We start from the raw sequence: 27,721 nt of genomic DNA, 5'->3' as shown, positions 1-27,721 counted from the left end.
GGTCATATTCTTCCATCTGATGGCAAACCCAGGACGGGATCTTGTTCGGTTTATATTTGGACTGTGGTCAGCCCTTTCTTGACCTCATATTTGGACCGGACCGGCCTCGACATACGACGATGGCATGAGAGCCAGAGTAGACGGCTTTACAACCGTTCTATGATCGCTTTCTTCAGCCATGATGCTTGGCTTACGACAGGGGGTTGGTAACACTGATGGGGTAACCGAGACAGACAAAATGGTGGCTGAACCTATCCGACCTTCTGCAGACCAACCGAGTCCAATCCCTTTGCATGGAGTATTTCACCGACTCTTACCAGCCAAACTATTCCCGCCACCACCCACTTCCAGTGTTAGACCTAATGCGAGAAGCTGCATGTTTCACGAGATAGCGAATCTGAGCAGCTCGCTACTGGCCACCTTCGCCTGACGTCAGACTTGGCTTACCGCACGCGGGGCCTTTTGCCTGACTTCGCTGTAGAAACGGAACAAAATTAGCCCTTGAGATTGCCGAAGTCAAAAGGATCAGATCAGTCAACTCCATCTCAAGAACGGAAAAATCTGTTATCAATCAATGTTCTTTCTCTCCTGGAATGCATTGCCCTCGTTTTAGGTAGCATTGTGTGTGCACTGCTTACTCTGCGGCTGACCTTCGTACGGACGGGTTGGAAACGGCCACGCCACAGCCGCGAGCCAAGAACCGGCAAAGTCTCCTATTGGCAAGATGTCCTCCGAGATCTGCTCCTGCAGATAGAGGATGTACCTGGACTGTGATTCAATAACGTGTGGCGGCAGGAGACTGATCTACCTCCCAGTGTCTAGAGAAGTACAGATTCGTGGATCCGGTCTGGTCTCACCCTCCCTCGCTGCCGTCTCAGCGATCCACTGCTGTTGTCTAGGTCAACGGACACTTCTGTTTGTGGCTGGCTGCCGGTAGGCCATCTTCGAGCCTACGTATTGAATGCAGTTACTCTTTTTGCTCGTTGCACATATGCATACGCGACCTGAAGTTGGGCCGTGGGCTGCAGAAATATCCGCTTGAAGATCGCCTCCAACATTGGCCCGGTGATAGGAAGCTGGCCTACTTAGATGGGAAAAATTGCGTGATTGACAGCAACCTCATCGGCTATCGTATTTACGACCCCCAAGCGACAAGATACGTGAGTGCTTGCGGACTAATACCCAGTCTGGCCAGCATGCAACCGCTGTTTTCTCCCCGGAGCGCCGGTTGCGGATGATGCACACGGCATAACCCTCCTTCCAGTGGACACCCAGCTAAACGTGTAGAATGGTCTCAGACCCATTGGGCGATAAGCGTGCCCCTTGGCGCTCGGTGAGGCAGTCGTCTCCTCTTCGAGCGGAGCTGAGATCTGACAACGGTTCATGGGCTCACTTGAACAAATAACATTTTCTCGTTTCTCCCAGGATCTCCACTTGCGTGTATGTCCCAGGTGTTTCCCCAAGCTTTCAGCTCCGGTTCCGTATGTGGCGTATGGAGAGAGATCGCGACGTGAGCGGCCGTCGCTCTCTTCAACCTTTTTAACTGCATTCATCCCCAATCTTTCGGACTTTACACCTTCTCGGCCTTTCAGGTTCATCTACAGACTACTGGACTTCTACGATTCCTGCGACTTCCCGAGACAGAGATGACAAAGATGAGATCAGCCCCCGCAGCAAAGACGCAACAGCCAAAACCAGCAAAATACAAGGACAGTTGTGATAACTGTGCACAGTCCAAAGTGAAGTGCAACCGAGCCAAGCCGGAGTGCCAGAGATGCATTCGAAATGGGATTGAATGCCACTACAGCTTAGCAAGGAGAGGCAAAGCCAGGCTGTTATACCCCGAGAAGTCGGCCGGAAGCACAAAGCAGTCGTCGTCATCATCCCTTCTCACCCCGCCTGGGCCTTCAACTCCGGACCAACAGGATCACCATCTCTCTTCGACCCATTTATATGAGACTGACACCCTGGGACTTGCAGCAGAGCAATGTGAGCTGGCAGCAGATCTGCCAGCTTTAGCTGAGATGCATCCTCCCGTGATTACATCTGCATCATGCTGCGAAGACGTTGGCATACACATGTCCACGCCAGGGAGTATGAGCTCCGCCTGCGGAAGTGCCGGCAGACTCGCTTGGTGTAACCCCGAGCTCACGCTCTATCCTGGCCAGCAGGGGGTTATCCCGAACGACACTTCGATCAACCAGACTGGAGAACCCGTCTCACCAGGCCACCATGTACCTGCAACAGCCCTTCCACTTCACTGGACAAACTTCCAATTCCCGGCAGACATCCAAAGCGCCGCCGGCAGCAACGGAACTACCCTCCAATTCATTGATCCCATGCTCACACCCTCGAGCATGACTGCCACTCTATTCGGTGGAGTGTCGACCGCCAAGCACCATCCACCTGAGATACCGTACCAAGCAACCACGAGCTTGTCCCTGGAGGCACCTCAGCATGTATGCCAGGGATACCAAAGCTGTGCATCTCTTGCGATGTCTACATATGAGAGCTTGCAGGTACCCAAGGCCCCGTCATGTGCTCCTATAAGAAACGCTGCCCCGGACTACATGGCAGGTCGGGTACCCTTGTCGGCTGCTCGGAGGAGCACGGATGTAGTCCTTCGGGCAAGCCGCGCGGCCATGGAAAACGTTGCTACGATCCTGAAATGCCCCTGTGGCGGTGCAAGCACAGACAACAGTACCAGCAGCCTGTCTATTCTACTGTTACTCGTCTGCAGCAGTGTAGTTGATGCATTCCAACGCATTCCCATCATTCGAGAGAATATGTCCTCTGGCTACGAGGGCGACGACCTGGAGCTTGATCAACAGCACCAGAACCAAGACGTGGATGTGGGACAGCTGATGTCTGAGGAAACACCGCAGAGCTGCACGTCAGAGATGGGTGGGATGGATGTAGACGTGCCGATTGCTATTGGTGGGTATGTATTGGATGGCCACGCGAAGAGGAAGGCCATATCTAGTGTGCTGCTTAGCCAGCTATACGAGGTTGGCGAGACGATAGAGAAGGTGTCGAGCGAGGATTCACAAGCTCAGGTCATGGGCTGCTCAATGCCACATCTCAACGCGAGGAGGGGAAGCACGGGGGAAATGGTAATGGTACTCAAGTCCCTTTTGATGACGAGGTTACGAGCTACGATAATTTCTGTCAAGGCAGAAGCCGAATTCTGAGATATCAGACTAGATGAATCATGAATCAGCGTTCCCAATACATCTATTTGATAGTTATTCCTCCTGCAACTTGACCGAACCCGTGACTGTCACAAGCCACATTATATGTCTGCAGCTTGCTGGGTCGAATGTTTCATGCGTAGAGGCCATAGTATGATGGGTACATAACACGATATGAAGTGTTGCCACCAGTGAGCAACTCTGGTTGCTGGACCATCTTTCATGCACTATCTAGTATGGTGTTACATTCGACTTTGAGGTTCCATGGCGGCATCGTCTGACCGTGGAGGGCAGTATCTACATTAGAGGTAGAATAGGGCTATGACGCATAATCCGGCTGTCTTCCAGATCCAGCCGAGGGCCTTTGAACTTTCAATCGTGCCAGCCATGGACTTCTTTTGCGAAGAGGCAGTTGTAGATGCCAAGGGCGTTGAGGAGGGTGACACTGTCCTTGTCTCGGTCACATTCTTTGCTCTCAGGCAACGCATAATGTGGAAGTCGGTCTCCCCACCAGAATCACTGCCCTCATGTCGGAATATCAGCACGGTTGGCCAGATATTGGCCACTGCCTCTTCAAAGCGGCCGTCCTGTCCCTTTCGAGCTGGCGTAGAGCCATAAAGGAGGAACCGTGCATCCTCCTTCAACTGCCGCAAGCTAAATTCTGTGGAACTTGGTCAGCCTGGGACACAGAAAGAGGGTGTTCCCACGGCACGCTGCCTGGTCATCAACAGAATGTGACCTACTGTTCCCCCAGAGTGCGAATCCAACATCTCCCCCGCGTTCGAAGAGAGCATCACGACAGCTAGGTGGTATTGGTGGCGCGTCGGTATTGCAGCTATTTCGAGATCGGTAGAGTTTCATGATAGCCTTTCCCAGGTCAGTGGCACACTGGTCATTGCCAAACGCTAGGCTGCAGCTGCCATCGTCGGCTTGAGCAGCCAACATCCTGTTCCACTCGACGCCAGCAAACACCAGGGCGCAGATGGTCCACCCTGAGGTATCAGCCTCGCCGAGAGACTTGCCGCCGAAGCTGAGCACGCTCACGGCTGTGGTCTTGCCAGCGTCGTTGAAGCTGACATACTGACCGTTAATGAGCGATACGTCGGCCGTGACATCGATCTTGAGCTCGAAAGACGAGTTGCCGCCGCCGCCGCCGCCTCCGCCGCCGCCGAGCACTGGCCCAGTGACCGGGAAGGTGCCGGTCGCATTGGGATGCGCCGTCGCGGCACTGAACTCCTCGCCGGGGATGCCGAACACTGCGTGATCACTGAAGTCGGTCCTGCCCGAGTCGAACCAGGAGCTGTCATCAGCGACGCGAGAGAAGTTGTAGGCGAAGGAGAACCGTGTCAAGGCGAGGAGGAAGACTGGGAGCAAGGCTCCGTGCCGCCCCGTGTCTAACATAAGAGCTGCGGCTGTGATCTTTCTACAAGTCTCGTTGCCGTGTAGAGAACTTGGAAAGGTACCAAGATCTGGATGCACGATGTTGTCAAAAGGGAGGATTCGGAATTGTGGGTACGGGGGAAATTTGAATGTCTTGGCATGATCGGCTTTGAAGCTTCAGATCAACAAGGATCTTGCTCCCACTCGACGGTGAACGGCGAACGGCAACGTTTTTGGCGGAACTTGCTCATGATATTCTCTATAAATCCAGATCGGTCTATGGTATCACAAAAGGCGCTGATGAAAGAAAAGACTTTTGTCTCGTACAGATTATACGTTACCACGGCCCTCGCCTCCATGGGTACTTCAGCAACGCTTTTTTCTCCACCTCGCTATTGATGTCCGTGAGAGATCCGGGGTGCTTCTTCGCGATGTGATCCTTAACCTCACTCTTCGTTCCAAAGGGTTTGGAGCCACACACCGCTGTGAGTGGACACTGCACCTGTGTACAGAATGTGAACCGGGACCACCGATCATGCGTCCTGTTGAACCGCTCGCGCCGCTTGATTACCAGGATTCTTGCCACCGTCTTCATCTCTTTCTGTATACTGGGGTTTTCCAGATACTCCAGGACCCATGCTCTCATGTTTTGAAAGACATCGGGTTTGGACTCATCCAAGTCCAGGGCGCCAATCTTTAGCCCCCCGTTCCACTTGTAGTAGCTGAGCTCACCTCTATAACTTTCAGTGAGCTGCTGCATCATCCTTTCCGCGGACTCGGAGCTCGTTGCGACATTAGCTGTGGTCTCGACAATGCCAAGCCGGTTGGCGATGTGATTCCTCCTTGCGAAAAAGCCCTTGACCGCCTCTTTAAAAGTTGGCTTGAGGCCGGTCCCCAGAGCCAAGAGCAGTTGGACGGGCGCCACAATATTGTTGCCGTTCATGGAACGTTCTTTCGTCTTGACTTCCCAGAACAGCTCCCAAGACGGGTCGTTGCAGCCCACTGCGCCATCAATGTATTTCTCCTTCATGACAAGGGCCGACTTGAAATAGGATGGGGCTGCCGATGTGGCCCGTCCTGCCTCCCAAATAAAACAATCTGGAGCAGGACCAGGATTCAATGTGTGGGTGCCTTCCCCATCCTCATGACCGTATGTCCGGAAGAGATGCGCCTGGTGTCCTCCTCGTTTCTTTCTCGCAACGACCACACTGGCGGGATCAGTACCTGGCTATACACCGATTCAAGACAACAAAGAACCTACGTTCGACAAAGATCTTCCGGGCTGGCAAGCTTGGAATAATGCGGCCCATGATCAGCTGGAGGCGTGTGTTCAGAAACAATCGCCTTAAGCTCCTCCTCCAGATACCGAAAGTCATATTTGTCTCTCAATGCCCTCTTGAAGTGTAGCCTGCGCGGTCGGCCAAATATATGCTCTGCCATGGCTGGGTAGCGTTCGACGCACTCGTCTGCAGACATTCGCAATCGCCCTAGCATCAACGCTGCAAGCCTAGGAACAGATGGGAATCAGCATCTTCCAGTCGAAAAGGGCCAGGATGTAAAATGTGGCAAAAATACCAACCCTCCTGTGCTTGTTCCCCCAATGTAGTCAAGGTAATGGCACGGCAGGAATTTACCCTGTCTAGATTGAAGTTCTTGGTGTGTCTTTTCACACCTCTCGGCCAGAGCGGTCTCGTTTCTGCGAAACTTCCTCTCTTGGGTTGGTGTTCGAACGAAACTTGGCGCCTCGGGAAGCACGGGAGCGCCATTCTGCAGCACGTCGGGATATGGAGGTGGCCCGAAGCTGGATGGATGGGGTTCCCAGTTGGGATCATTGAAACCTTTCGGGGGTTGAGGATCTTTCTCAAGTCTTTCAACCTCTTGCATGAGCTTTTGCAATATCAGAAGACTCGCATAGCCCCTAGAACCCCCTCCCTCTACTCCTGATCAGCCATGGCTTTCTCCAACAGACTGCTGGGGATGGCCACTTACCTAGAGCCAGAACCAGCTTCCTATCCCATGGTTTGAGGTCCACTTCAAAACGAACCCCTTCGTTGGGCATGATGAATGCTAAGTCGCGTTGTCGATGCTTCGGATCCAGTGTGGGGCCTCATAGACACATAGGGCCTTTAAATTCGCCATCGTGCTGCGTGGCCTCCGGCTCTGCCATGGGTAGGGGGTACAGGACTCTTCCCTCGGCTAGGTAGGCGACGTGGCTGATTTCATCGCCTCTCTGAAGAGTACAGCCTCGTTGGGGTTTTCGGTGAGAGGATGTGTTGAAGAACGTCTACTGAAGGCGAAGCATACAGCCATAACTGGACCGCTGATGGACACAACTAGATGAGTTCCCGAGGGTGTCAATTTGCGTCAGCAAACAGGGCGTATCACTGCGTCAAGTGGTGTGCATTGCACACCATTTGCATGAAGTGGCCCCCATCTTCGACCTGTCCGGTTTCATCAAAAGCGGCGATCCGAGGAATTGTGGTGTGCTCACTGGTCAATAAATCCGGTTCAGCTGACCATAAATGGACAGGATGCTCAGCCTGCTTGCTCGAATGGCCACAAATGTGGCCGTCCGCCTGACAAATTACTGGTAGGCCACCATTTTGATTCGTGTGCCCGACTTGATAGGGAACCAGTTGCATATGTGGCTGAGATGACACGGGTCGTTAGGCGCTCTCCAAGGTGTACTGAGAATCATGCCGATTTAAGGATCATACGTCTCCTCACTCCAAATACCGACTTTTGATGACCTCACATCTTGCTTTGATAGTCACTCTCTGGACTTTCACAGTGACAATGACGGAAACAAAGCCCGCGCTGGATGAAACAGTGCTAATGGTCAGGAATCTCACTCTTGGCCAGTGTCGAGACAATCCGGAGAAGGTCTTACAAGCCGTCAGAGACTTGCAGAGCGCACTAGAGGGGACACGAAAATGCCATGGAGACCCAAACTTCTGGCCTGGACGGGAATGGGTCCCTGCTGAGAACAGCTACCCCGGAGACTCGATTAGAGATATTGGCTGTCTTGGGTGTCAGCCAAGGGCAATATCGGTGATCGAGTATAATTGTGCCACGACGATGGTCAAAGTTAAAGGACTTGACGAACTTCGAAGTAAGAACTCAAGGCTCACAGTCTGATACAAAGTTAACAAAAGAGCCAGATCGCAAAGCTCTTTTCTCACGTCTCCCCTCGAGGACGAATTGGACTCTGTACATTTACATAGAGAGGTGCGCTCCGGTGCACGCAAAGAATGCACCTCGGTTTCGGATTACAGACCGGCATATCCGGTCCAAGAGCATGATACAACGCCATATCATCAAGTTGGATAAACTCTCGATAACTGGCAAATTGAAGATGCTCATGGGGCAAATCCAGTGGATCTTTATTCTGAACGCATCGCGCGAGTTCTCTGGATTGAGTGGAAAGAGTGTGTGGTCGGATTCTTCATAAAGTGTACATTCTCGGTTGATCCTCAACTTACCCGTTCTTTTCCTTTTCAGTCATGGGTTGGTATTGTAACAAATTACAGCACAGGTGTTAAGATGCCCCTGGGAAGTGCTGAGGCGGCGTTGGGGAGTGATGCTTCTGGTCCTTCAGACATACTCGGTACCTAGTTAGGATATCATGATTATGACTGTTCCGCCACGGATTGTTGAAATTAAGCAATGTCTCGGTTTGAGAATGCTCGATCGTCTTGTCAAGCTCCAAAGGCAAGTTCCATTCCTTTAGGAATGCACTTCGGATTTGGGATCTCGGCACAGCTTGTATGAAATGAGGTCTGGTATTAAGACAAATGAAGTTGTGAACCGATACGTGTCGCGCGGGCCAGGGCCGAGTTAGCAACAGTCTCTCTCTATGTTCTAATATCTGGGCTGTTCAGACTGTCGACAACTCCGTCGCCAGAAATCAAGTCGTCGAACGTAAAGCTGCTCATCTGCTCCTCATAATACGGAAATTCTGCCATCCGCTCGCTCTCCGCAAACAGGGCCGGCCCCGTACCTATCCCAGCAGATGCGCTGATGAGGGCCTCCTCCTCCGACAGAAAGTTGTCCACAATCTCCTTGGCTCTCTTGCTCAACACATCGATGACAAGCTTGAGGGAGTCGTAGACGATTGAAGGTGTGCTGTGGAGCTCCTGGTTGTATATTGCCATGGATGCCTTCACCAGCTCCAGGTCGCTTGGTGCACTGGGCTGCACTGGGTAAGATATAATGTTGGCGAGGAGTACTATCAGCCCTGAAAAGTGAGCACACGTGCCTTGCCTACAAACTGTGAGATCAGATCTTGCGCATCAGAAAATGGATTTGGGTGCTTACCAGAGCAAGCACTGCGATGGAGTGGTGCTTTGGAATAGCTCTACGCATCTGCGACTGGCATTCACACAGGTATCCCACGCTTGCGGGAGAGGCGGGTTCTGGGCATTGACACATGTCAGAACTTTGGGACCATATGAGGCTGCGGCAAAGTCCTCGACGGCAGCTCTCCCTAGAGCGCCGATGCGTTCCATCCAGTCAGTTTTGCTACTCCAGACCCCGTGTGAGGAGACAAGACACGCAAGATAGATGTGATACACCATCGACAGCTGGAGGAGTTCCGCACTGTCCAAGACAGATGCTGCAGTATCTAGTTTGAAGGCGGAGGGAATTTGGTTGTACCACTCGGTTAACATCTTGTCCAGCTTCTCCACCCGGCTCTGTCGTGCAGACGGCTCAAGTGTGAGGAAGTGACTCGAATAAAGCAGGTCGTAGACCTTGCCCTCGATACGTGCCAGTTCTAAGCGACCACCAAAGATGTCAAACTGGCTGCCGCGGTCTTTCGCCCACAAAACACTAGTCTGATTCGAAGGCCTTTGAGAGTCGAATGAGATGCTGATATCACTATCAGAAAGCATTGAGGGTGTCTTGGTCTTGAGGCAGATATCCTACACTCTGTCAGTGTGTGCATCAGCACCTGGCAGCACAATGTTCATACCTTGTCGAGTATGTATGTGACCCAAAATACATTTGACCTTTCCAGGGCCTCATCTTGGGTGAAATATTGTGCTGACTCTTGATAGTGGAGCTGCATTCGATGTGCTAGCCGTATTGCCATGCCAAGAAGGATGCTGGAGGGCCTGATGTCAAACGAGTTGCGGAAGAGCATCGCCGTTCCCACGAGAACCTGAACCCCTAGCAAGTCCTGGTCTCTCACCACTAGCTCCGGCACCACTGACTGCGCGTGGCGCATGCAATAGTCTATCCAATCTTTGGTTTTGCCGGGGCTAATCCTGGAGTTGTTTCCGGGAAACGCAGCTGACTGGAGTCCCAAGCCGACAACTACAAGAATGGCTGCCCACGAGGCGGAGTCATGCTTGGGGTCGCGGCTGAACCACCTGGTCACCATCCTCATGAATGAGGACTGATTGAATAAGGGCATTGACGGGTTCCAAAATTTGAAATAATCATCAATCATAGGTTCAATTTCCTATTCAGGTCAGGGCAGCTTTCCACATCAAAGAACGTCAGGGACAAACCTCAAGCGGGGGCAGCGACCAGGAGCCGTCGGGCTGTCCGTAGTATAGAGTCGGATGAATAGGGTCAAACCCCCATATATCGCTTTTGCTAGCTTCGGCCGGGCTTGTAAGAGGACTTCTGCTCGAGGTCCTTGGCATCGCTGAATCACCACTCGCAGCACCATTTTGTATCGGCTGTGCTGTCGCGGCCAGCTCTGGGTCAATGTTATCAAGAGTCCTGAGCTACAGGTAAGTCTATCATGTACATAAAGGAAGCAGCAAGGCCATTGTACTCACACTTGCGGATCTAGAGTGCTTCTGGGGCCAGCTTTGCGCCGTGTGATCGTCTGGCGACATTCTGTTTTGTAAAGGACACAGTTGGAACACTGAGGCTTAACAGAGTCACATTTGATCTTTTTAACAAAACACAGATCGCAAGCTTCAGAGAATCAGCCAGACATCCTTAATAAAGAGCGTGCAGGAGCGTTCACCTTTCGTACGCCGGCCACGGCCCCGGCGGGGAGTGGTCAAAGGGGGCATCTCAACTTCGGCTTGAGGGTGGTTTCTCTTACTCTGGGTGACTTTGACGAACTTCTGGGCGTACGTGAAGTTATGGGCTTTGCTTATGATGTCGGGTGTTCATGAGCATTATCTTCATCGAACCTGATTGTGGATGGGGTTTGTAGAAGTGGACCTATGATGACAAATTGGAGGATCATTGCCATATTCAAGTCGGCCCAGCGCTTGGCAAGGCGGATTTTGCATCACAGACCTTCCAAACGGAGAAGTAGTTACAGGCCGCCGGCTATAAATAGACGATCCAAATTGCCCAGACGATCCTACGAGTTCTTTCTATTCACAAGGACGAGGCGGTAGCGCGGAATCCCTGCCTCTAGGTCGCGGAGGGCCTGGTTGGCTTTGTCGAGAGGCATTGTCTGAATCCATGGCTTGATTCCCTCTCTTTCAGCGAGCTCGAGCATATCTCTCATCTCGGCAGGTGTGCCGCAAACCGCTCCAGCAATTGTGAGGCCTCTGAATAAGAGCTTCAACGCGCTGAACGGCGGAAATTGACCTCCTTCATGGGCGCTGTCAATGGATAGGTGATTAGCTTTGTCCTTCAACTAATAGAAAATAACAAGGGGCACAAACCCAACCTGTATCAGAACTCCTCCAGGCCGGAGCATGTCAAGATATTGGTCCATATTCATATCCGGACTGGATGCCGTGACCATGATGATGTCCAGACTTCCATAGTTCTGGCGTTGCCAGTCGTCGTCGTCCATAGTCGCAATGTACTTGTCTGCTCCGAGGTCGAGTGAATCCTGTGCTTTGGACCGCCGTCGGGAGATGGCGACAATCAGCTGGGCCTTAAGAGCCTTGGCGAACAGAATCCCGTAATGGCCTAGACCACCGAGACCGACTATGCCGACCTTCTTGGCAGGTCCGCACCCATACTTCTTCAAGGGCACGTACATAGTGACCCCGGCGCAGAACATGGAGGCTGCGTCTTCGGAGGCTATGCCGTCGGGAATTTTGAACACGAAGCTGTTGTGGACGCGGGTGTAATTGCTGTATCCTCCATACGACTTACCGATATCATCGGGATACACCGCGCCATAAGTAGCTACCGCACGCGGACAGTAGTTGGACTGACTGGAAGAGCATTCGTAGCAATCTGCTCGCTCGCAACTTCGTGCCTGCGGGCCTACACCGACTCGGTCGCCGACTTTGATGTTGTTCACATCAGTGCCGACGCGCACGGCCTTGCCCACGAGCTCATGGCCAACCACGCATGCTTTAGGAGTACAATCAGATGATAATTGCTCTCGAGAAGATGAGTGCTGTCCGGTAATCTTGAACTCACGATAAGGCGTAGGGCCAAAGTCAGCACGGAGAGTGTGAAGATCCGTGGCACAGACACCACAGTGGGTGACTTGAATATCGACATCACTTTCCTCCCACTTCTTTGGCTCAAAGGAACCCCATTCCATATGGCCGTCGGCTGCCTTTTCGTCGCGGCCGACCCAGCCTTCGAACTTGTAAGAGGTCATTGGTGAGTTCATCTTTAGTGGTATGAAGTCCGAAGAGATTCAAGAGCACCAAGAGTCAAGCTTTCAGAGAAATAGGATGATAAGATCATTATCGAAAGAGATCGGACAAAATCCATGGCATCGTTATAAATACTTGCCTTCATCTAGGTCTGCTTACTGTAGTGGGTGACTCTTTCCATGGACTTTTGTTTAGTCCACGGACAGAAGCACTCGTTTTGGCCCCCAAATCCCCCAAAATCCACGGACAAACCACCCAACCCATGCAGAACTCACACAGACGTCGACGTCATCTGGGAATCCTAACACAACGGCCATCAGCTCAGAGATGCTCATTGAGGACGCTTTAAAGAGCGAGTTTCCCTGAACTCGTTGACTTCAGACTTACCTTTGAGCTCAACTGTCCACGCAGCGCCAAGAATTACTTGGAACCAATCCCAGAATATTGGATCATGTCGACAACAAAAGCAATCGTCGTCCTTCCAGAAGAGAGAGCTGCCGATATCAGAATGGTTCCCGTTCCCAGGATCCGTGATGACTGGACTCTCGTGAGGGTCAAGGCTATGGCTCTCAATCCGACAGATTGGAAACACATAGACTATGGCTACGCTAATGCCGGAGCGAGAATCGGTTGCGAATATGCGGGGGTTGTCACCGAGGTCGGGGCCAATGTGACCAGTGTCAAAGTCGGCGATCATGTTGCCGGCTTTTGCCATGGAGGGTAGGCACCGCTGAATCGATACCAGCTTGCCAGGTTGGCGATGTTCAGCATGTACTTACTATCTTGCTCCCCAGACACCGCAGCGACCACGAGACTGGCGCTTTTGGCGAGTACATTCTTGGAAAGGCATGCGGCCAGATCAAGATGCTCGCCGACATGTCATTCGAACAAGCAGCTACGCTACCAATTTCAATTTTCACCTGTGTAAGCTGGCTCTCCAAAGCAACTACCAACAAGACTGGACTGGACTAACAGACACACCAGGGGCTCGGGCTTTACAAATCCCTTGAACTTCCTCCGCCCGACCGTCCGGCTAAAGAGCCATTTCCTATCCTGATCCACGGTGGCAGCACCTCTACCGGGATGCGAGCAATTCAGTTCGCAAAGGCGTCTGGGCTGACTGTCATTGCCACTGCGTCGCCACACAACTTTGACTACCTCAAGTCTCTCGGAGCAGATGCCGTCTTCAACTACAAGTCTGCGACCTGTGGACTGGAAATCAAGTCCTACACCAAGAATAAGCTTCGGTACGCCTGGGATTGTGTTGGTGGCGGCGAGACGCTCTGCTGCCAAGCGCTGAGTGATGTCGAGCCGAGCAAATATGGGGCCATCAACGCCTCCAATGCCCCGGACCCGGACCTGCTCAAGAGAACCAACCAGGTAGTTGAGGGGCCATTCTTCGTGCTCGCATACAATATTCTCAATGAGGAGTACGAATGGCAGGATCAGATGATACGACCGCCTAATGACGAGATGGAGTTTGCACAGTCATTCAAACAATTGACCCTAGAGCTTTTCGAGAAAGGGAAACTTGGTTTCGTCAATATCAGCCTGAATAGAGGAGGCAGCGGTCTTGAGGGCGTTATGGTGGGACTAGACGAGATGCGAGCAGGGAGGGTCAGTGGTGAGAAGTTGGTATACACTTTTTAGTTTGTCCCAGGTGACAAACGCAAAGAAGATGCTCGTTCTTTCGTTCTCTTTATCTCAGATGTACTCCAATGCCACACTCCAGGGTCGACACAATCACAATATATGGAATATCCTACATATCAGTAACTCATTCAGCCACAAACTTTCGTGACAGGCCATGAGGCCAGGCGTACAATCAACATGCAATGATTAAGTCTAACCACAGTTTTGGCTTGCATACCAAATCAGTACTCTCTAGGTAGCAGTAGCAAAGGTATCTATCATGTTCATATCGAAATCCGCATCCGCACAGTCAAACCAGAACCCGGATGCCATACCCCCGTATTCTTCGTACGGATCACGACTCCAAAGGTTGTGGTCCAGCGTCTCCAGGCTAGCGGCCCCTCCACCTCCTGGGGCAGCAACTGCACCCCCAGGGACCTGTCCTGGGTACGGCATGTGGGCATCCGAGCGACCCACGGGAAACGTGCCCACGTTCCCCGTAAACGGGGCGCTCAGGGGGTCCCAAGACGTAGCGGGACTCGTTTCCGCCCCGGCGGCGCTGCTGCTCTGCCCGGCCTCGTCGTCCGGCTCGCTCTCGCTGTCGGTCTCCGCCCCGCCCTTGGTCAGCAGCGCCTCGGCCCCCTGCAGCGCGTACTCGGCCCAGTGCTCCAGCTTGGCCCGCATGATCATGATCTTGCGCGCGGACAGGCTCCAGATGCTCATCTCGCGTTTGCCCCTCGAGTCCATGGGCCCGATGTTGAGTATCTCCTTGTCCACCTGGGAGAACCGCTTGCTCAGCCCGGCGAGGATGCCGGCGATATCGAGATTCAGCTCGGGCTGTGCCTGGAGCTGCGACTTCAGCGCGGCGAGAATGGCAGGCGCTGATCTGTCTCCAGGCACGCTTGGCGATGGGGATGTTGCAGTGGGTGTGGGATGGGCAGCGACGAGGATCTCATCCCCAGGCGTCCTTGAGGCTGCGGGGTTGTTTACGCTAGGGTCATTGGGAGCAGGTGTCTTGCCTGTTGCCGGCGGCTCGACGGGTATGACGAGCTTGCTCCACCTGCTCAGCATGATGACGGCGTAGATGAGCTGGCAGGAGAACGGCATGGGCAGCCACTGGTATGACGAGAGGGCGATGGAGAAAAAGTGATCAAACCAAGAGCGGAGAGCGCCGTGCGATCTGTAGAATATGTCCAGTGCGGACGGTTGGTGTAGGTTCGTCGTGGTGATGGACTCAGTCATCCGGGCGAGGAGAGAGGAGTCAGTAGTAGGAGGTTCGTAGAGGTGGAGGGCGGCGGTGTGCACATGGCACATGAGAAATTCTACCAGCGTGTCAGCGGGCTGCAATCTCCGTATACCATCTCCGCGATCTTACTGTTGTTTTTGAGAGACTTCGACATTGAGCCTTTTATCCTGTCGAGTTCGTGCTGGAACGCAGACTGGTAGGCTGACACAGGGGCTCGTGGAATCCCTGGGAGATCCTCGACTTCATCCTCCTGGTTGATCCGGGTAATCTTCTCACTCAAGTGTTGTAGTTTGATCAGATGTACCAGATACATATCTGTGTCGTATTCTTTGGAGTCCTCAAGCTCCTTCAGGCATTGCTGCATGTACCGTGAGAATCTCATAGGCTCTATCCTTCCAAACCCAAGAGAGACGCTAGTCGACATTAGAATCCGTTTTTTCCCCCCTTTTCTTGGACATGAGCAAACCTACGTTGAATTCAAGTACCAGACACCCAGCAATGCTCTTCTCTCGGCATTGGTCCTGGGCATTGGCTCGATAGGATCCATCACCAGCAGGCGAGTCCGCTCCGGCATAATGGGTGGCTTATTGAAACCCAGACTCGCCACTAGACTTATAGCTAAGGCTATTAGGTTGTTCATCTGGGCATGCATCAGACAGTGGTGATGATACCAGCCAAGGACCACGATGAGGCCTTGCAGCAAGTCTAGTGACCGCCCGGCCCGCATCAGCATGTCGTCGGAGAGAAACTCCATGCACTTAAACATCTGTCCCTGCATCACTTGGCGGTTGTTGATCGACGCCACCATCTTGATGCACATAAACAGAAAAGGTCTCGTTGCATGGAGCTGAGCTGGAATCGTGCCGGGATGAATGACCACAAAGGGAAAGAGAGGGCTCATGTGCTTCTGGAACCTCTCCACCATGACCTCGTCGGACTCTGTGGGCTCAGGGTACAGGCCGCCCTCTGGTCGGCAGATGCATGTCGGCGGGGTGAAGGACATGTAAGTCGAAGGGATGTGAATGAACCCATGTTTCTGTAGTGTCTCTCGTGATATGCCGGTAGGAAGTTGACTGCCAGTGGCAGATTGCTCTGCTTCTGTCGCTACAGATGAACCGTGTGCCGAGTCTTCTTTCCCATTCGAACGAGTGGGAAGTTCACCTGTCGCCTTCAACAGATCGACAAGGCCATTGAGGCGTTGTTCCAGCTGGGCCGTTCTCCTGGAGAGTGTGTCAGTCGCACGGGACAAATGTGCCAGGGTGGGGAACGCAGCCCGGGCTGCCAATGCCGAATGCGGGTTGTCCAAGCCGGTGTGCTAGGTACGCGGTGGGAGGTGCGTCTCGGGAGCCGATGAAAGCGAACCCGTACATGGACACGGGGCAGGAACACTCACGATGGCTTGCTAACACGCTTTTTCCGCGGCCTGTGTACCTGGCCGGTACACTGTTTGGATAACCTCTGGCATCTAGAAACAGGTCAATGACCGATATGAACGCCACCAGACGCTTTGAAGCAAGAGCCGGCCTAGCTTGCAAAGGGGCACCGACCTGTCGCACTTTGCATCCGAGGCTTGATTGGAGCGTATACACTTTGCCTTGGCTGCAGCACAAGGAGCACATGCCGCTCCCCATTTGGCCACGCTCTTCTGCCTGTCCATATCGCCGTATCTACCGTGCGGGAAAGGGGGAGGGGCCGAGGTCGAAAAACAATACCTAAAACACTCCGGCGGACTTTCCAGGTCTGAAATGTGACAATCATGGGTGGTTATCTTTCATTCGACTCCTGATGATTCGAGCTCGGGGACGGCAAAGAGGCAGCAAGTACCGGAGTTTATCCAAATTCTCCGATCCCTGGAGCTCAGTGGGCGCAGCGAGCTAAGCCCTCTGGACGCGCTGACCTAAGCACTCTTAAGTCCGTGGGAATATGTGAAAATAAGCATACAGACGGACTTTTGGAGAAACGCCGTCTCACCTAACTACTTCAACGTCCGTGTCCGTGTCCGCACCGGCACCATGGTAGGCCATTGAGAGCGGTTCCACTGCGGAAGAACTAATAAGTGCTTATTCTTCCTGCTGTCAATGCTAATTACACGTCATCTTCCTCGTATCTCATTTCAGAGAATGTACGAATGCGGCGTGAACCCACATGCGCCAAGAAGGAGGCTCAGCTCACATCGTGTCAGGGAATGTTGATTGCGCTCAGATCGTTCTCAAAGCCCGTCACGAACATGTAGCCAAACTTGGCGGCCTCGTCAAACTTGTCCGCCAGCTCCATCTCGCCCAGGACCCGGTACGACTCTGACGCGTTCTTAAGCGCGCTGACCATGTGGATGGTCATGAGCGAGTTGGGGCTGGCGCTGCCGTGGAAGATGTCCTCGATGCTGTCGACGCGTTCCACCATGAAGCCAAAGTTTCGCAGGACCTTCTTCGCGTACGCCACCACCTTGATGTGGTTCTTCCGGCCGCGGTGGGCCTCGAGCAGCCACATCGTGGGGTAGATCAGGGTCAGGCGCGGCAAGTCCCGGTAGATGTCCTCCTCGTGCAGCTCTTCCAACTGCCTCGCCAGCCTGTCGACGGTCCGGATCGCAGACTCTGGCACGAACTTGGCCGGCTCCTTGTGCTTATTGCCGAGCTTTTCCACCTTGGCGAGAATCTGCTGCCGGCGCTTGTGCTTCGCCATGTCGGACTTGGCTTCACCGGAGCACAACGGGCATGCGCACTCGAACCCCCAGTTGGTCTTGAATTGGGCCTGCCTCGCCGCCAAGTCTGACCTGATGGGGACGTACTGCTGGAACATCTCCTCGCCGGCAGAGATGTCGCGCACCGCCCGGCTGATGAACATGTCGCCGACGAACGACCGCATCGTATTGGGCACGCAGTTGTGGTTCATGTGCGATGCGTGCACCCACACGCCCTTTGCCATCTTCCCGTCGTCATGTGACCCCGGCTTGGTGTTCTCAAAGGTCGAGAGAGGGCTGCTGAAGCAGTTGCGAAGACGGATGCTCTCGAGGAGAAACACGTCGACGACCGGTACCCCGTCGACAATGGTACCCTCTAGTCCAGTCCGTGGGTAGTCGCCTCCGTAGAGGGGAAGGATCGTTTTGGCCAGCGAGGGATTGTCATAGAGTTGCCGCACCATCATCGCATAGAGCGCGGCCGACGCCCGTGCGGGCTCGTACTGATTCGGCATCAGCGCAGCCTTTTCGCAAAACACCAGTTCGCCGGCTCGGATGTCCCGGGCCGCAAAGATGCCTCGGCCATGGAGCGGCGATTCTAGAATCTTGGTGTTTCTCAGGAAGCTCGCGGCATCCACATGCACATTCTGCCTTGTGACCCCGGCGATCATGGAACGAAAGCCGTAGACTCCTTCCTTCTCCTCCCTCAGACGCGCAAGGCAACGCTCGTATTCTTTCTGCACGTTTGGCGCTTTGGGGCTCTTCTCGAGCGCGGACTCGAGGAACGACTTGCATGACTGGTACTCGCAGAGGCCGTATGCGGCCTTGGCGGCTGTGAAGTAGGACTTCCAGTCGGAATCTGCGCCGGTGCGCGACGCGAGAGCGTCTTCCATGGCTGCGTCGTAGTGCCCCAGCATCAGGTTCGTGCCGGTCCGCTTTGCGAGGACGCCTGCCCTCGCGTCGCTGTCGTCTTCCGCAATGCCTTCCAACGCTTCGGAATAGCTATGGAAGGAGGGTAATGTCAGCGTGCCGGCTCTCAGCAGAATCATGGAGAGAATGGACTCACCAGTACACTGCAGTCGGGAAGTCTCTTTGAATGAAAGCAGCATCGCCCGCGGCTTTCCACTCATCTGGTGGCTTCGCCATTGCCTCTTCAACGCCCCGCCTCAGTATCTCGGGGATGATAGGGTCACTGAACCTCAGCAGCAGCACATCCGACGGATGATCGACGCATATCATAAAGTCGTTCTCGCCGTTCAGCTTGTAGTACGGCTCTTTGACTGCAAGAATGCATCCCTCTGGAGGGTTAGAGAGGAGAGACGTCTCGCTGAGGTTGTAGATGGCCAGTTTGTCAACATTGCCATGCTCGTCCTCGACCACCGTGACCGCGCCGGCGCCTCGGTAAGGAGGCGCGATGGTGCGGACAATGATGCCACGGCCGCGATGGTGGATTTCTACCTTGAGTTCACTGAGAGGAATCTAGTTCTATGGTGAGCTTGAGGATATCTACCAATGATTTGATTGTCCATACCAGCTCAAGGTCCCGAAGTGACTTCGTGGATGCGGCGTAAGCCTCGTGCAGGAGCGGCTGTTTCACCGGCCGCGCGTTTGCAGTCTGGACGTCCGGCTGGGAGATGACATGAGATTGATGGGTTTTAAGCAACGCAATCCTGGATGCCTTGTTTGATGGCACCGTGCCGACCACTTTGTTAGCCATGGCTTCTTCACTCATATATCGAAGGTGAGATCGAGTGTCGACACTGACGTCGATTCTGAGATGATTTTTGAACAACGGCGGACAGCGAGGGCGGTGCTGTCGGCCGCTTATGAAAGGGGCCACCCGTACCAGCATAGAATGGAAGATCGGCGCCAAGCCAGTGTGTAATGTGGCAGTTCGGAACCGAAAGAGCCGCATCTATAGTACAAAGTGTCTGGGGTAGAAATCGCGGGTGTCGATATTAGCCTAATGCGGGCCGTTCTGGTGGTATATTGGGTCCAATACAGACAGCCCGCGCGAGGCTCTCGTCAGTATCGGGGCTGAAGGACACAGATACACAATAAGATGGAACATTGACCCGAGAAGGATGTTCACATGGCTCTTAGAAATCCATACAATCTTGAGGAGGCAAGGTTGGAGGCCTGAGTCTGTACAAAATACGACGTGGTCTGCCCTTGTCGACAAAGCCGGGAAGTTGCTTCCTCAGACTCAGACTCAGAGGTAGTACATTCCTCGAGACGATAGATGTGTCCTATTGCCATAATATAGCGCTGATTGAAAAACATTCTTGACAAGTCTATCTATTTTGTCTAGATGCGCGGGCCCGGAACCTTAGCTGAGTCCGTATCAGACTTCTTACCCCTTTTCCCAGACCAGCCACCAGCAGCAGCTTTCCCCCTCCTGCAGAAACAGGACGATTCAATCTTGATATCTGCGATCGACAGCGCCTTATCAAGCCGGGGCTTGATGTCCTCCGCTTCAGTTCTCCTGCCCAACCTGACCAGGCACTCGTGATACCCATGCAGCGCCCACACATTGTCCTCGTGCCGGAGCTGGCGCGGCAGCGGTGCACCCGTCCTGGGGTCCGGTATGCCCAAGTCCAGAGCGTACTCGACAGCCGCCTCCTCGACGTGCCCCTGCTCCAGCAGGAGGGCGCCCAGCGCGTGCCGCGGCGGCTGCATCCACGCCCAGGGCTCCTCGTACGGCAGCAGGTCAGACTTGGCGCCGGAGCGGCGCAGGCAGGCGAACGCCGCGTCGAAGTCGCGCTTGCGGTAGGCGATCTCGCCGTCGAGCATGTCGGAGGCGATCTTCATGATGTCGACGCACTTGTTGTGCAGGTGGGTGCGGGACTCGGGCACCTTGCTGGCGGCCTCACGGAAGAGCTCGCGCTCCGAGTCAGCCTCGGCGATGTTGCCGAGGGCGGCGTGGGCGACGCCCTTGGCGTAGTGCGTCATGGCGTAGGTCACGCAGTAGAGGTCCGGGTTCGCCGGCAGCGGGAGGGCGACGAGCTCCTCCCACCGGCCGAAGCGGATGTAGGTGTGGAGGCGCAGGGTGCAGAAGGCCTCGAGCCAGTTGGCCATGTTCGGCGTGCCTGTGAGGAGGAGCTCGTCGCTGATGGAGTCCTCAAGCTTCTTGCAGGTGTCGACGGCGACCTTGTACTGGCCTGCAAACATGGCCGCGTAGACGAGAAAGTGGTAGTCGTGCAGGCGGTAGACGGTGTAGAAGTTGAGGTCTCCGTTGCGATGCGCGTACTTCTCATTGGCCTCGGCGGCTTCTGCGTTGCACTTGACGGCTTCTTGGTAGTTGCCGCACAGAATATGAAGGTGTGAAGGCATGTGGTGGAGGTGGCCCGCGTCCGGCACCATGCCCCTAAGACGGTCCGCGACCTTGAGGGCGGCCTCCGGTGTCGGGGACATCTCCATGAGATGGATGTACAGATGAATGACGCCGGGGTGCCAGTCGCCGCCGTTGGCAAGTGCTCTCTCGAGGACTGCCTTGGTCTGTAACGTCCGCGCCTCCCTGGCAGGCTTGCCGGTCGCCACGCTCCACATCTGCCAGGGCGCCAGGTTCATCATGGCGTCGGCATACAGCGCTGCGACGTCCAAGTCGTCAGGGAAGTCGCCATACACTTTCTCCATCGCGTCAGCGTACGCAATGTTCCAGACTGAGAAGTTCTCCTTAGCGTCCTGTCCCGGATACCGGACATCGAGGGCCCGGATGAGTGCCTTCTCCACGGGCGTTGCCTGGCAGAGCTTTGCCCGCTCGACGGCCCTGTGAGTTTGCAGTCGCACGTTCTTGTACTCATCCCTCCCGAACAGCTGCCAGGACCTGTTGTAGTTGGGGCCGAGGGCATAGGCGAAGCCCCAGTAGGCCATGGCACACTCGGGGTCATGATCGATGGCGTGCTGGAAGCAGACGACACCCTCCTCGTGGTTGAAGCCGTAGCACCACATCACGCCGCGGTCGAACCATTTCTGAGCATCCTGGGACTTGGTAGAGATGCGGCGGCTGTAAGTACCGAGATCGTAGTGATAACTTCCCGCGGGGCATGGCAGCCCCTTCAGCTCCGCCATCCGGTCAATTAGGTTAGAGAAAGGTCCCAGGGAGTTGGGAAATGATAAATGAATCTCCAGGATGTTAAGGAAGTCGAATTGAAGAGGTATCGTGGTACAACCACGTCAATAAAAGGAAGCCGGATTGTTGAGGTCACGAGGGACAGAGTAGCGGTCGACAGATAAATATGGCGGCCAATCGAGAGTTGACAGCTCAGCCAACTAGTGGCGACGGCGGGCAGAAGTGCTCTCGGACGGCGCTGTGCAGGCGTCATCCCTGCGTCAAGGGACTCCGGGCCGAGACTGCTCTTCCCGTTAGACTTCAGCAGCAATGGATGCTTTGCATCGCAATTGACCTTCTGTGTGTCTCTTTACTTGTCTCATCCACGGATAACCTGCGTATTCAATCCCATCCAATTCGACAGCGACAAGGGACAACGCGTGCATATGAAGAGAGACGCGTTGAGTGCGGGGTAACCAATCCCCAACAACTTGGAATTGTCAGCAGACGTTGCACGCTCACGCCGTGGGTGATTGCTTTCCTTGGTCCCGGCGGGGATGTAGGTGCCGCGTCATCGACGACCGGCGACGGATTTTGATCCTGAACCAAACTCTCCATACATGTACGGAGCCGAACCTTGGGAAATGGGTCCGGGTCCCAAAGCCGGCCGTTCCGGAGCCGATTACATCACCGACCAACCCCGCTCCTCTTCCCTCGTCAGCGGAGGGAGCATCTTGAAGCCAAAGGTGGCCATGCTGGCTCTGGTCGTCTTGTCCTTCTTCCCTTGCTTGGTTGCTGCCGCTGCCAAGTGCACGCCGTACTTGACAGCCAGTGCGGTTGTCTCGGAGCCGGATGGCATCGCGCGCATCGAGTGCTGGCAGTTCGGCGCTCCGCTACATACATACCCGACGGTAGGTGCGGCACTAACCGTGGCCAATACGACCAATGTCACATATGTCGTCCTGCCTCCTCGATCCAGCGAGGGCATTCACAAGCCGCCGCATCCTATGTAAACCAATCTGCACCTGGCTTCCCCCATTCAACCCTTGTTGCTAAATTCTGCCCAGGCTCTTTGTTCTCGTCTCCGGCCTTGCCCACATTACTCTTCCGTATGGCGATGACGAGGTTTGGGTCATGGAGGGCGTCAACGGCTTTCTCGTTGCCAACGACGTCACCGGTGAGGGCCACTTCACAGACTATCCGTCGGACAAGGAAACGGTCGCATTGCAACTGCCGTTCGACCAGGGAAGGATTCCTGTGCACAAGGTGCTGCATCATGGTGCCTGCAACTCTTCATCTGGTCAGGTGCGGCGAGACTGCGGAGATGAAGCCTCTGAAACAGGCCAGGAAGTTTCAGACGCAGAGTTGAGATGAACAAATCTCCGGGCGGCGCGTCCCGCACAATAGTATCACCTGCAAATGGCATTGCTTTCGAACACCTCGCCTAATATGACAAGACGAATGGAAGTTAGTCTTTGCTTGGTTCTTCTCAATCGACTGAAAGATAGCTGGTTGCGGAAGGATGATAATTAATGATCCAGGACCAGGCTCTAACCTCTGCCACCCTGGTTGTACAAGCGTTGTTCTTACATCAGAAGACCCCTGAACTGGATGCTCTTGATAAGCTGCCTAACAGCGCAAACGTTGCATCTCGGATCGATGAAACCTCTGCGCCTCCACCAGAGCCCAGCCACGTGGAGACGTTGTTTGCTGACATCGGCGATGGCACATCCCCAAAAGGATTTCCTGCCCCAAAGTCTCTCCAACAATTGGCCGAATGCCAGCAGGTCGGGTTTTTCCTGGTCCTTTTGGCAGGTGATAGCAAGCACTAACTGCACTCGTCCTAGTCGTACGACTCAGCCCCCAGGCACAGCCAATCCCTCATCCCGTTTGACTTGCTTGGCCTTGTTCAGTAGCATCCTAACTTCAAATATTGGTAGCTGGCCGGCCCGTGTGGACGGTCAAGTTGCTGTAAAATCAGATACAGGGCTGCCTAAAACCTCATGGCAGTGCTTCTTAACTCCGAGCTCAAACCCTCAAAACAGCGCAAATGTGACATTGGCTTGTTCGCCCAGCTGGTTGATGACAGAAATGGGCGTTCTTGGCAGTCAGAGTCTCCTGACTTCACGATTCTAGTCAGCCGACATGTGGCCGAAGCCTGGCAATAGCCCTTTAGACCCCAAAGCGAGGTGCAGTCTGCTCTTTACTGGCATCCACTTGCAGCGTCACCACGAGCGTTTATAGGAGGCTTTGTTCCCTTCTTGTAAGCTCAGTGAAGATGCTCCAATTCTCATCAGCAGTTTCTTGCCGTATATGGGGATCAATTTGAGTATTCACACGACACTTTCGCGCTTTGTGGGATCCGATACTTCTGGCTCTGATTCCCATACTCCCTTGAACGTGTATCGAAGCGGTGCATATAATTATAAAATCAGCACCCAAAGCTGTTGCAGAGTCTTGCCATATTCCAAAGCCGCATCACCAGTATCTGAACTCTCGCAGACAAGATGGTTGTATCCCGCCGCCAACTTATGGCCTCCCTCCTCCTCGCCGCAGGCGCCACCACCGCCGCGCCGCAGACCGGGAAGCTTCAGGCAGAAGCCCGAGCTGACTGTGACTGCTGGCACACCGACGGCCCTTCGTCCAACTACTTTGCCAACCACAAGATGTTTGACTTTCGCCACCTCATCCAGTACGCCGGTGAGCCCGCCGTCCTCGAGGACCCCGAATCCAACCGGCGTGCCGGCCCGACGAGCGACTACTTCCGCAACTCGGACTTCGCCAGTGCCTTCATCCCCATGAACTGGGACAACCAGGAGAGGCTCGACAACGGCGAGGGCGACGCGACCCTGCTCATGGTCAACTCGCCCAACAACATCTACATCCAGGCCAACAACGACGGCACCCCCGGCACCGAGACCTGGATGACCATGCGCACCGTGCGGCTGCCGGACTTCCAGGCCGCCGCCGAGCTCGAGTCCGCCTCGGCGGGCTACCAGTACGTCTCGATGCGCATGCGCGCGCGCACCCTGGGCCCGCCGGGCGCCGTGACCGCCATGTTCACCTACTACGGCCCGCCGGGCGTCGAGGTCCAGGAGGCCGACGTCGAGATCCTGACCTCGGACCCGGAGAACAAGGTGCACTACACGAACCAGCCGTCGTACGGGCCCGGCGGCGAGCGGCCCCAGGCCACGCGCAACGCCACCATGCCCGGCGGCGCGCTGTGGACGGACTGGGCGACCTGGCGCACCGACTGGCTGCCCGGCAAGTCGACGTGGTACGTCAACGGCCAGAAGAACGAGGAGATCTCGTTCCAGGCGCCCAAGGACCCCGCCAGCCTGCTGTTCAACGTGTGGAGCGACGGCGGCAGCTGGAGCGGCACCATGGCCGAGTGGAACGAGGCCGTGATGCAGATCCAGTGGATCGAGCTTGCGTGGGGGCTGAAGAGTCAGGGTTCGTGCAGTAGTGTGTGCAACATCTAATCTGCTTTGTGACGAGGAGTTCTACAACTTGATTTGGATAAAGATTAGATTATCTGTTATGTACCCTCAAAGAATGAGTCCGTATCTCAATGCCTACCGCGCTATTTGTAGCCTTTTTGACCTTATTGTAGTCTTTAGGTCGCTAAGAGTGCGCCAATGACTAAATAGATCTTCCCAGAATGGAGTTGCGGATTCATAATATAGACCATTGGTCTGTAAAAGCGCGATCTACCGGCCTGTCCTAGACTTGAAGTCAGTATCTGACCTAAGCCATGAGACACCCTGAAGTTTGGTGCGAAGGCCAAGTAACCGAGCTAGAATACTTCCGCCAAGCACGAGCTCGCAACGCCATGCCAGTAAACTCTTGCTCATCGCTTCTTCGAAAAGTCCTCGCCTTCTGTCATGGCCACATCAAACTTCCAGTTCAAAGTCGTAATTTCCTGCCCGGAATTTTCTTCAAAGTGAATGAAGTAGAACGCTGGTTGAGCATTGATGAAGCGCGAACGTCTGATTTGGTCATCCCAAGACATGAACCACGTAAATGTGTTCTCGTGATGATGCTGCAATGGGTATCGCTGTGATTGGCGTTCTTGGAAGAGGATGTTAAGTTGACCGTGCTTTTCGATCACCAGAATACGAAACAGACCCTCAAGCCCGACGTAGGATCCGGTGTAGTCACTCAGGGATCTCGATGGGCCATCCTTCACCCGCCCCTCCTCAATCATATCGGTAAGTTCGATATACCTCTTGAGTGCTCGATCTGCGCTAAGAGAAGCCAGCTTGACGAAATCATTCCGATAAGGACTGTCGAGCAACGTTTCAACTAACAGTTGTCCGATCCAATCTGCGGCATCATTTAAGGCCATCGTGTTAGTCAGAACCAGCACCGCAGATTCTGTTTCCGGGAATAGCATAACAAAAGATGTAGCGCCGACGAGGCTACCCTGATGCCAAAGTGCCAGACAGGAATTGACCCCTTGTGCGAGAATGGGCATGTCCCCCACAAGCCCGGGATTGACCCCGATATCTCCAACGGTGGTGGGTAGCTGACTTCTAGCCCATCCACCAGCATAGCTCTTTTCCCTGAGGGCTGGCGTCTCCATTATTTGAAGAGGTGCAAACAGCCATGCCGCATCACCAAAAACAGGCTGCTCCTTCACAGCTGCCGTGTCTTCTCTCCTCGCCCGAGACGCCTCTTGCCACGACCTCATGAGGGCCATGTAAAACTTGATCAAATCGTTCACTGAGCTTCGCAACCCTCCGGCAGCGCCCATTGCCCCGTCTGCACTGGGTGCGGGCAGAGACACATTATAGGGGTCGCGATTCTCCAACGTGCTGTAAGCCAAAGAGCAGTCGTCGACCAAACTGTCTCCCTTTGAGACAAGAGTGCGAGTCATACCAAGGGGCTCTAGAATGTGCTCTTTCAGATAAAGGTGGTATGGCTGACCCGTGATCTTTGTGATCAGTTGTCCCAAAACAGCAAACGCGATATTGCTGTAGAGAAACCGAGACCTGATGCTGGTTTGTGGTCTTAGCTGGCTGAGTATAGACGCGGTCTGGTCCATGTCGAACATGACCTCCCCGTTGGCGCCGAGCCACAAGCTATCGGCTTTCTGAAGTCCTGTCCGGTGACCTAGAATATCAGCCACTGTAATCGTCGCCGCAACTACAGAATCCTGACTTTTGGCTTCTGGAAGCAGCGTCGATATCAGGTCGTTGAATGCCAGCTTGTCCTGGGCCCGTAGACGATTTATACAGGCTGTCGTGAAGCTCTTGGTTAACGAGGCGATGGGGAAAATGGTGTCCGAGGTTACCGGTTTCTCGTTTGCGAGATCGCGGTAGCCCATGTTCTCCTGGAAGATAGTCTCGCCATGATCAACCACGGCCAGCGACAAGCCTACCACTCCCGACACTTCGCATATTTGCCGAATGTGCGCACGCTGTGCTTCTAAAGCTTGGATCAGGGAAGCGCGACGCCGACCCTTCCGAGGCCTGTTCAATTAGCCACTGGTTCACATGAGGGCCTTGGATTCAAGCACGGTGCTGACCTCGCGGACCCATCACGGAACAGCTGGAAAAGAGTCATGAATGGCAGCTCCTGAGAGTACACAATATCAAGATATCATATCGTAAAAGCGTTCAGCGACCAGGAGAGGCAGAACCAGAAGGTTTACGGTCGTCATCTGGAGCCAAGGACCGCAAGTGGGTGGGATCAACAATTTGAAGCCATGGTTCCAACACCCGCCTCTTCGGTGCTAGTGCCATACCTGATGGATGGCACGCTGCAGCAAATGAGTTTCAGACATGTCTCGGGAGGGGCAGGAACTGCCGTCCCGGGAGCTGGTATCCGAATGACTATTCTACCCGAGCCAGGCTACGCTTGTCTCGAAGCACTGATATGTGCATTCGGCATGTTTAGTGCAGCCTTCAGCATCATTGGTGGGACAAAGAAATTGGGCATTCCATCCATGTCAGACATCCGATGATGTGCAGGTTGGCAGTGGCCAAATAATATAAATATTAT

At 54.3% G+C, this 27,721-nt stretch overlaps 9 protein-coding genes across 9 annotated transcripts; 4 read left to right on the top strand and 5 right to left on the bottom strand.

Moving 5' to 3' along the window:
• Window positions 1–1,655: 1,655 nt before the first annotated feature.
• On the top strand, window positions 1,656–3,191 carry E0L32_000381 (uncharacterized protein; the record flags this gene model as incomplete). The annotated part of the gene is made up of 1 exon (XM_031138161.1): window positions 1,656–3,191. The coding sequence occupies one exon, from the start codon at window positions 1,656–1,658 to the stop codon at window positions 3,189–3,191; it is 1,536 nt and encodes a 511-aa protein (XP_030997758.1).
• Window positions 3,192–8,425: 5,234 nt separating this feature from the next.
• On the bottom strand, window positions 8,426–12,126 carry E0L32_000380 (uncharacterized protein; the record flags this gene model as incomplete). The annotated part of the gene is made up of 8 exons (XM_031138140.1): window positions 8,426–8,834; window positions 8,889–9,493; window positions 9,544–10,035; window positions 10,085–10,301; window positions 10,361–10,502; window positions 10,564–10,685; window positions 10,907–11,149; window positions 11,213–12,126. 8 exons carry the CDS (start codon window positions 12,124–12,126, stop codon window positions 8,426–8,428), a joined length of 3,144 nt encoding a protein of 1,047 aa, XP_030997757.1.
• Window positions 12,127–12,563: 437 nt separating this feature from the next.
• Window positions 12,564–13,762, top strand: E0L32_000379 (uncharacterized protein; the record flags this gene model as incomplete). Its single annotated transcript, XM_031138129.1, has 3 exons — window positions 12,564–12,832; window positions 12,907–13,036; window positions 13,097–13,762. The coding sequence occupies 3 exons, from the start codon at window positions 12,564–12,566 to the stop codon at window positions 13,760–13,762; spliced, it is 1,065 nt and encodes a 354-aa protein (XP_030997756.1).
• A 234-nt stretch (window positions 13,763–13,996) lies between these two features.
• Window positions 13,997–16,647, bottom strand: E0L32_000378 (uncharacterized protein; the record flags this gene model as incomplete). The annotated part of the gene is made up of 4 exons (XM_031138117.1): window positions 13,997–15,066; window positions 15,120–15,403; window positions 15,461–16,210; window positions 16,538–16,647. The coding sequence occupies 4 exons, from the start codon at window positions 16,645–16,647 to the stop codon at window positions 13,997–13,999; spliced, it is 2,214 nt and encodes a 737-aa protein (XP_030997755.1).
• A 521-nt stretch (window positions 16,648–17,168) lies between these two features.
• On the bottom strand, window positions 17,169–19,381 carry E0L32_000377 (uncharacterized protein; the record flags this gene model as incomplete). Its single annotated transcript, XM_031138106.1, has 3 exons — window positions 17,169–18,666; window positions 18,731–19,143; window positions 19,196–19,381. 3 exons carry the CDS (start codon window positions 19,379–19,381, stop codon window positions 17,169–17,171), a joined length of 2,097 nt encoding a protein of 698 aa, XP_030997754.1.
• Window positions 19,382–19,971: 590 nt separating this feature from the next.
• On the bottom strand, window positions 19,972–21,735 carry E0L32_000376 (uncharacterized protein; the record flags this gene model as incomplete). The annotated part of the gene is made up of 1 exon (XM_031138095.1): window positions 19,972–21,735. The coding sequence occupies one exon, from the start codon at window positions 21,733–21,735 to the stop codon at window positions 19,972–19,974; it is 1,764 nt and encodes a 587-aa protein (XP_030997753.1).
• Window positions 21,736–22,335: 600 nt separating this feature from the next.
• Window positions 22,336–23,547, top strand: E0L32_000375 (uncharacterized protein; the record flags this gene model as incomplete). The annotated part of the gene is made up of 3 exons (XM_031138084.1): window positions 22,336–22,724; window positions 22,783–23,020; window positions 23,257–23,547. 3 exons carry the CDS (start codon window positions 22,336–22,338, stop codon window positions 23,545–23,547), a joined length of 918 nt encoding a protein of 305 aa, XP_030997752.1.
• Window positions 23,548–24,222: 675 nt separating this feature from the next.
• On the top strand, window positions 24,223–25,197 carry E0L32_000374 (uncharacterized protein; the record flags this gene model as incomplete). The annotated part of the gene is made up of 1 exon (XM_031138073.1): window positions 24,223–25,197. The coding sequence occupies one exon, from the start codon at window positions 24,223–24,225 to the stop codon at window positions 25,195–25,197; it is 975 nt and encodes a 324-aa protein (XP_030997751.1).
• Window positions 25,198–25,565: 368 nt separating this feature from the next.
• E0L32_000373 (uncharacterized protein) lies at window positions 25,566–27,503 on the bottom strand (the record flags this gene model as incomplete). Its single annotated transcript, XM_031138062.1, has 3 exons — window positions 25,566–27,189; window positions 27,246–27,268; window positions 27,465–27,503. 3 exons carry the CDS (start codon window positions 27,501–27,503, stop codon window positions 25,566–25,568), a joined length of 1,686 nt encoding a protein of 561 aa, XP_030997750.1.
• Window positions 27,504–27,721: the final 218 nt, after the last annotated feature.

The sequence above is a fragment of the Thyridium curvatum genome (genome assembly GCF_004353045.1).
Source record: "Thyridium curvatum strain D216 chromosome Unknown NODE_1_length_1224711_cov_81.814160, whole genome shotgun sequence".
NCBI classification, from domain to species: domain Eukaryota; kingdom Fungi; phylum Ascomycota; class Sordariomycetes; order Thyridiales; family Thyridiaceae; genus Thyridium; species Thyridium curvatum.
Note: the sequence above shows the minus strand (reverse complement) of the source record. Positions and strands in the feature narration are given on the sequence as shown.